The 8,038-nt window shown below is 42.8% G+C and overlaps 1 protein-coding gene across 5 annotated transcripts in view; it reads left to right on the top strand.

Annotated features, from left to right (window-relative positions):
• Window positions 1-1,351: 1,351 nt before the first annotated feature.
• Znf568 (zinc finger protein 568) overlaps window positions 1,352-8,038 on the top strand; it is a 59,114-nt gene continuing 52,427 nt past the window's right edge. Inside the window, exons 1-4 of one of the 5 annotated variants that reach the window (XM_052761790.1) lie at window positions 1,352-2,470; window positions 3,447-3,510; window positions 4,653-4,920; window positions 5,748-5,806. In XM_052761790.1, the coding sequence (XP_052617750.1) occupies window positions 4,887-4,920; window positions 5,748-5,806 (93 nt within the window). In that variant the 5' untranslated portion in view covers window positions 1,352-2,470; window positions 3,447-3,510; window positions 4,653-4,886. The remainder of the gene's footprint in view (window positions 2,471-3,446; window positions 3,511-4,652; window positions 4,921-5,747; window positions 5,807-8,038) is intronic. The other 4 variants (XM_052761788.1, XM_052761787.1, XM_052761786.1 and 1 more) reach the window with 4 other exon arrangements.

The following is an 8,038-nucleotide window of genomic DNA, read 5'->3' as shown; positions in this document are numbered from 1 at the left end:
TTATTTTGTTGTTGTTTGTTTTCAGAGACAGGGTCTCACTGTGTAGCACTGGCTGTCTTGGATCTCGCTCTGTAGACCAGGCTGGCCTCAAACTCACAGAGATCCACCTGCTCTACCTCTCGAACACTGGGACTAAAGGTGTGCGCCACCATATCCAGTCAACACACCATACCCAGTCAACATAAATTTTAAACTAGGACAACAGCAGCAAATATGACCATGGTAGGCCAGGCAAGTACTTTATCACTGAGCTCTCTCCCCAGTGCTTAGATCAATGAAATAGAATAATAAGCTCTGAATTATATTCATGCATATAGAGATACTAGATGTATTTGCAGATTAACAACAGCACAAAGGATTTTCCAATATCTGGTTTGAGAAAAGGAGAATTAATAAGGTGGGGAGACCTGACCCTTACTTTATAGCATATACAAAAGCCAGATATAAGTAGATCATTCAAATGGGAAGTTGAAACTCATAGTTTTGGGAATGAATAGATAATAGTTGTATGATCTTGAGATACAGAGGTCTTCTTTTTAAAAAAATTAAATTTTAAATTGTGTTTTAAACAAAAATATTTTGCCTGTATGTATGTGCACCCTGGTGCCTGCTGGAGTCAGAAGAAGGTGTTGGATTTCCTGGGACTGGAGTTGTTGCACATAGTTGTGAGCGACTATGTGGGTGCTGAGAATCAAACCCAGCTCCTCTGCAAGAGTAACAAATGTTCTTAACCTCTGAGCATCTCGTCAGCCCCTTAACAGATCTTTAATATTTAAATCTTGACACACACACACACACAAAAAGCTTGACACAAATGATCTGAAGAAAAGTATAAACTCTGGCTCTTTCATGCAAAGAAATATGTGTGTTTTAAAAATGGAACTTAGCAAAACCATTTGCTAACAGGAGAATATTTATGATATTTTTAGTGAAAATGTAAGCTACAAAGGGTACATGAAGCTTAATCTGATACTGGCACAATATGAAACTCATTAAAATATTAATATCAGTTACCTATTCAATTTTAATTTTTCTTGGTAATTTCTGAGTTTTGAAATTTCTAAAATAATTATTTATTTATTTATTTACAAATAGTAAATTTCATACTTAAAACGACATTGTTCAGCAAGCAGAAGAAGAGGCTGTGGTGTGATATTTTGTAGATTAACGCTTCAAGAGGCAGTTTTCAAACAAGTGAACATTAGGTGTATGTTGAATATAAGGAACACTAGTAGGCACAGCTAGTCTTTTCTCCAATGGAGACAATATAGGGATCTATATTCAAAAGATAAACCATCACTAAGCAAGGAGGCATACAAAAAGGAAAGCCCACCATACCTTGGCTATTATTTGCAGTTCACCGTGCATTCTTTCCCTCTTCTGGGCAACTCACCTGGCAAAGGGTAAAACTGGGAGCATAAAAAAATAATTGTGACACGCCAGGTTTTTCTTAGGCCAGAGATCATTACCAGTCTTATCCCCATTATCCATCATGCATAGGGAATGGCGATCAGAGGAGACCAGGCATCCTGCCCGATTTGAATGTCTAGACTCTGAAGGAAAGGTTCCGTTTACTGCTGCCTCAGGTTAGAACCAGACCTCACCTCAGAGACAGTTCCCGGGGACAGAGTTCTGAAGTCACCACCAGAGAGGTGACAGGAGTCCCATGGTAACACGCAAGGCGCCACATATATTTAGGCGCAGTCTTACTTAAGCCACAGCTCCACAATAACCAGCCTATCAGAATGTATTACAGGCGACCCACAAAGTCCCTCGGCGCTCTGTGCCCGCCCAGTCCCAGGGCTCCAGCTCGCACGGGCCGCCCCTGAGGCCCTTCCAGTCGTCCGAGGTCGGAACCTGTCGCACCTAGCAGCAACCATACCGTACAAAGCTAGACTCGAGGGGACCCGCCAGGCAAGCAGAAACGCCCGAATTCCTGCGAGAGGCGTGTCAGGCCGCGAGGCTTTCTGGGAGATTTAGTCCACAAAGGTACAGCCACCAAGTGCCCCCGGCGCCTCCTCTGGCTGCTCCCGCAGCTGTTCAAGTCCAGCGCAGCCTCGCTGCCAGCGTCACCGTAGCGGGGCGCTAAAGGGCTCGGCCACGCGGGCGGCCCCGGCCAGCTCTCGGGTCCCTTACACAGGAAACGCAGCCAGAGGGTTGACCGGAAGTGGGATCGGGCCGCGAGGCCTTCTGGGAGCTTCTGTGCTCCGGGACATAACGGACGCGCGCTGCCGCTTGGGTCTATGGACCTGCCCGTGGGTCGGCTGCATGCAGTGTCTCTGAAATTGCGTTTCGGGGGTCTGCGGCCGGTGGCGCTGCCGGGACCCCTGCGCAGGAAGCGAGGGGGGCGCCCGCGCGATCCGGTTTGCGCCGGCCGTGGGCTGCGGACTGAGCGCGGGCTCTCAGGAGGCTCGGAGTAGCCGAGTAACAGCCGTGCGGAGTGCTCTCGGCCAGAGGACCTTACTGACTGGTGAGTTATGTGTAATTCTCATGACTTTGAGGGGGTGTCGTTGTGTGGGTGTGGGCGTTGTGTCATGGAGATGTTTGGTGGTTTGTGAGTGAGCAAGGGTGTGGTGAGTGTGAGGGTCGTGTAGCGTGTGTGATTGTACTGTGTACTGGTTCTTGGCTCTCTTGGGTTTGTAGCATGTGGCGTAACTAGTAACTAAGAAAAAAGTAAGTTTTTTTTTTTTTTTTTTTTTTTTTTTTGGTAAGGATTCCTCTTTCATTGGCCCTTTCGCGTTGGTCTTCCCTCGCCCCAACACTTTGTTCTCTAACTTTTCAGTTTTTCTTTTTATAACTTTGCAAGTTCATTATTATCTAATGGCTTGCTTGGCTTATTTATTTATTTATTATTTATTTAAGTTTGCCGTGTTGGGGATCACCCTAGCGTTTCAGTTATGCCAGGCAAAAGCTCTGAGCTACATTCCTAGCCCTGAAATTAGTTTAATAGTGGCTTAAAAAAAATAAAAAAAAAATCCCTAAGCTCAGTAGCAAGCATCAGCTTGGATTCATTCTCTAATTCATGTTAGCAGATCCACTGCATTTAGCTGATCCCGGCTGCATTTGGTTGAATCTCAGAGCAGTAGGATGCATTCAGATCTGCCCTCGATTTGTTTTTCTGGGCCTCTGGTTAAAAAGAACTGGTTCCGAAGACATTTTCTTTTCTCAATGAGTTACTGGATAATTCAAGGACTCTGCTTCCAAATGTGTCTGTATTACATTAGCCAAAGAAAAGTTGGGTGGGTAAGCTTGTAATCCACTTATAGTTTGAAAATGGGGCGGTGTTACCGAAATAACTGTTTGCCACATGAAGACACATCCGTCTTAATTCTGGGGGCTACCTTTCAGTGCAAGTGTTCTTGCTTGGCAATACTGCTTTCTCTCTCCTTTTAAAATTGCATGTGTCGGGAATTTTATATTCCAAACCCTTTGTCTTTTTGTCTCAGGTTTCTCATGAGAATAGTATCAGCTGTGCTTTTTAACTCATTTATCCGGTTTGACTGTTAATAGGTGAGTTTAATTCTGTTTTATTTATCATAATTACTGAAGAATGTTTTTATTATTTACATTTACCTTACCTCCTCTTATTTCCTCACTGGCTTGGTTTGTGATCTTGTCTCTGTTCTTAACAAAACCTAAACTTAAATAAGACATTTAAATACTTGAACACCAAGCTAGGTAGCCATCTCTTTCTGTTATTCTTGGGTAGTACATTACTTTCTCCTCCTTTAAAATTCTCAAGCCCTGTGGTAATCCCAGGACCCCGGAGGCTAGAGGAGGAGTTCATATTCAAGGCTCCTTGAGGCTAATCCATGGTACATTTAGAGAGACTGTCTCAGAATGCTGAGACAGAATTAGAAGTAAATCCCTGTTTTCATGAGATTTATGTTGGAAAGACAGTGGGTAGATACTATAATACAAATTATGCCACTTTTTAGAGTTTGAGAATTGTGGAATAAAAAGTAAACAGGTAAACTGGGTGGGTGTAGTTCAAGGCCAGCCTGAACTACCTAGTAACTTACAGGCCAGCTGGGGTTGCAGAGTAAGACCTTGATTTAAAAAAAAAAAGCAACCATATGAAGGATGTTAGGACTGTATCTCAAGCATAACACGAAGCTTCATTAAAACAATCTTTTCTGCTTTATTAGTTTTATCATACTGAACAAAGATGCATTCACTTTTCTCTATTTTTTTTCTTAGTAAAGGCTCATAGATGGTAAACTGATATAATTTAGTAGCCATTTCATTTATTTGTATCTAGTATCATGTGACAAGATTATGATTTTTACTTCAAATAAAAAGCCTTGAAATTCTAAATTACAATGTGCTTTTACCTAAATTTCTGGACTCTTGGTGTCTCTGTTGAGTACTTCACTTTAGCCTGAGGTACTGAGTCTGGGTTTGGTCCCTGAGCCCGCCTGGTTTTCCATCCAGTATCTCTAGCCAGTGACTCAGAGAGTGAGTTGTGAACAAGGAAGTGAGTGTTGGGGGCAGTATTAGTTATCTCCTGGTATGTGTATCACATTGTCTGCAAACGTAATGTTCAAACAACAGTCATCTACTGCAAAATATTGACCACTGGGGCTATCTCTGAGGCTGGCTATGACAAAGCCTGTGAGAATGCATGAGGCAAATTTGATTTCTGGTCTAAGCCTACAGGTCCTACCTCCCCCTACACTAAGACAGATCTGTGGTGTGAGTTTGAAGCCTGAGAACAGGTGTCTGCCACGGAAGGAGATCTTCTGACCTGAGACCCACACCAGAAGCTCGGGGGTCCGGGGCAGGGGTGCACTCTGCACCTGCAGACCATCTTGACCAGTCCTCCCCAGAGCCGGCAAGATCCAAATGACATCTCCACCTTGAAATACCAGCGACAGCTGTGCAACATGGAGCGGTTGACCCAGACTGTGCAGAGAAGAGGTGAGGGCAAGAGCAGAGTGTGGGTCCTTGGGAAATGTGAGAGCTGGGAAAGCTTGATGCTCCTGTCACGGAAGTTCACATGGGTATTACTGACTATACAGGATAGACATTTTATTTTGTTAATTTGACCGATTTTTTTAAATTTTGTATTTATTTTGTGTGTTTGTATCTATGCATGTGCGTGTGTGTAGGCTCAGGCATAGTGCAGAGCATGTGTGGAGGCCAGAGGACAACCTGCAGGTATTGGCTCTCTCCTAGGGACGGAGCTCAGGTTGTCAGGCCTGAAGGCAGGGGCCTACCTTCACCTGCGGAGCCATCTTACTGGCTCATCCTTTCTTAGAGAATATATTTTACTATCTTTTTAAAAATGGTGTTGTAAACTAGAAAGAGGCGTTTCCTGTTTCATCCCTTATCCCCGTTCCTACTTCTCAGCTACAGCCACTTGAACATTTTTATCTGGGTATTCATTGCTATTTTCCTGAATAATATCTGTATATGGCTAATTTTTGATTTATCAGATTTTTACAGTTTGTATCATTCAGGTCAGGACTTTTCTCTTTCTTAAAGAAATGCTGTATTGCTATGTAGCCAGTAGGGTTCATTGGACAATTTATTAACCTCCTTAAATTACATCAGACTGCATGTGTAAGTTTAGTTCTCCTCATACATTTGTCGGGAGTCTCTGGAGATTGATGTGGCACTTAACATTTCTCATGGTGCTGAGGATCAAGTTTCTAGAGGATCGTAGAGCATCTGGTCCTAAAGCTCTGCACATTCCTTTGTCTGGAATTCTGAGCAAATCTCTTTTGCTTCTTCTCTTTCCTCAGCTTGGTGTTCCCAGGACTCTGCATTTTGCCAGGAAGAAGAGGACATGACCAGATCTTTTGTACGTCCTAAACATAATTTTTCCCTGCACTGTTTTGCAGGGCAGTTGTTGTGGGGTACTGTAATCTACTGCTGAGCTGCGAAAAAATGAAATGAAAGAAAAAAAAGATTTAAAAAAATGAGAGCCAGGGGAAAGGAAGTACGGCTGTGAAGAAATAAGTGCTGTAGAATTAACTGGTTGGGTTCAAAGTTGAATGTTATCTAGAGAGTCAAAGCAAACAGACATAAAATCCATTCCATAACTTGTAGTTTCTGAAGAAAAAAACTAAGGAAAGCAAAAGCTTCTTGTTGACACTGAAACCAAAAAAAAAAAGAAATCTAAAATAGTTCCATGATTTTTTTTTTTTTTTTTTTTAATATTTTAAGCTCAGTTTTTACAAGTCAGTCTGTCTTGGCCAAAGAAAAATTATGCAGACTAGTATGTGGAGCATGCATGTCTCTTTGGAACAGTCCTACTCAAATGTGTTTTGTTTGGTTTTCAGTTTCAGCTTTTGGTAGCAAGTTAAACTAAATTATATGGATATTCTGTGGCATCCTTGCGGTTCTGTTGTTTGTAGCCTTCCAACTCTTTATCTCTAATGATCTTAGAAGATGCAGTATTCTTTGGTTTGTTTTTGAGATAAGGTCTCGCTGTGCAGCCTTGGTTTGTCTGGAGCTTGCTTTGTAGACCAGGCTGGCCTCCAACTTAGCAGTGCTCCTCCACCTGCCTCTGCTGCTCAAGTGCTAGGATTAAAGGCGTGCACCACCACCGCCCGGCCAGAATTCTTTCTTAAAACAACCTTATTTTATTTATTTGTTGCAGGGGGGGGTCAATATGTATGCCGTTAGTAAGTGTGGAGGTCAGAGGACACTCGTGGGACTCAGTTCTCTCCTCCCACCATATGGATCCCAGGGATTGACCTCAGACCATCAGGCTTGGTATCAAGTGCCTTTACCCACTGAGTCGTCTCACTGGCTCAGTACAGTGTTCTTTTCTTGAGTCTTTCTGTTTCTATATTTGAAGTTGTTCATCCTGTATTTTGAACATTTTTGTTCTTGGCTGCCTTCTTCAGCTCTCATCATCATGAAGCAGACACACGCTCTTTTTGCTGTATGATCTAGAGCAGTGGTTCTCAACCTTCCCAATGCTGCCGTCCTTCAATACAGTGCCTCATGTTGTGCTGACCCCCAACCATGAAATGATTTTTGTCGCTACTTCGTAACTGTCATTTTGCTACTGTTATGAATCATAATGTAAATATCTGTGTTTTCCAATGGTTTTAGGTGACCCCTGTGAAAGGGTCATTCAACTCCCAAAAGGGTCACAGATCACAGGTTGAGAATCACTGATCTAATGGCTCATGAGACTTTTTTCTCCTGTTGGCATAGTGTTTCTCTAGCCCTAAACAGACTTAAAGTTCAAGTTTTGACTGGTGACTGACTATAAATGCATGACAATGGATGGAGAAGTCTCCTACTTTCTTTGTGCCTCAGTTTCATAATCTAAACTGGGGACAGTAATGGAACTCACCCATAAGAATGTCAGGTGTCAAGGGCACCAGTGCTCCATAGTTGACTGGCACTGCTTACTCTCTAGCTACGGAGTCTCTCCTCTCTGAGCTGCTCTTTGGATGTGCTGATTCTGTTCAGTACTTCAGTACAACCTAGAAGATAGAGGAGAAGACTGACTGACTTGGGTTACTTCTTCAGTAAAACCTCCATAACTGTTGTGAGAAGGCAAAGCTAGGGTGTGTATATACATGTGTTTACATAATGGAGACTTTGGGGGTCCAGCCCCTCAATAGTCCCTCCCATAGTCTGGGAAGAATCTACAGTCAGCTGATAATTAATCTTTGACAATACCAAATGAATCTACATACACGGTATTCTTTAGTCCATACTCTTTATTATTCTGTGTCAGTTTTCTCTACACAGCTTCTACTCTGCTCTCATGTCTAGCTCCTTTCTTGCCTGATTTCTCTCTATATTTATCTACTGTCCCCTCTGAGGTCTATCTTAATTCTTTCATCTCAGTTCTGCCCCATCTAGGTTCTCATCCATCTAGTTCTTTCCCTTCTTACTCTCCCATCTCCTTCTTTCTCATCTTGTTCTTCCCCATCGGACTCTTCCTCATCTTCCATGTCGTTCCTCTAGTATTCTCTTCTAGTCCTTCAATCCAGTTCTTACCCATCTAGTTCTTCCATTCTCTTTTTCTCTTCTCCATCTAGTTCCTCTCTGAAAATAAAACTGCCTT

This window comes from Peromyscus californicus, unplaced genomic scaffold (assembly GCF_007827085.1).
Source record: "Peromyscus californicus insignis strain IS unplaced genomic scaffold, ASM782708v3 Scaffold_4__1_contigs__length_199733344, whole genome shotgun sequence".
In the NCBI taxonomy this organism is placed as follows: domain Eukaryota; kingdom Metazoa; phylum Chordata; class Mammalia; order Rodentia; family Cricetidae; genus Peromyscus; species Peromyscus californicus.
The sequence above is the reverse complement of the archived record's forward strand: the minus strand, read 5'-3'. Positions and strand labels throughout refer to the sequence as shown.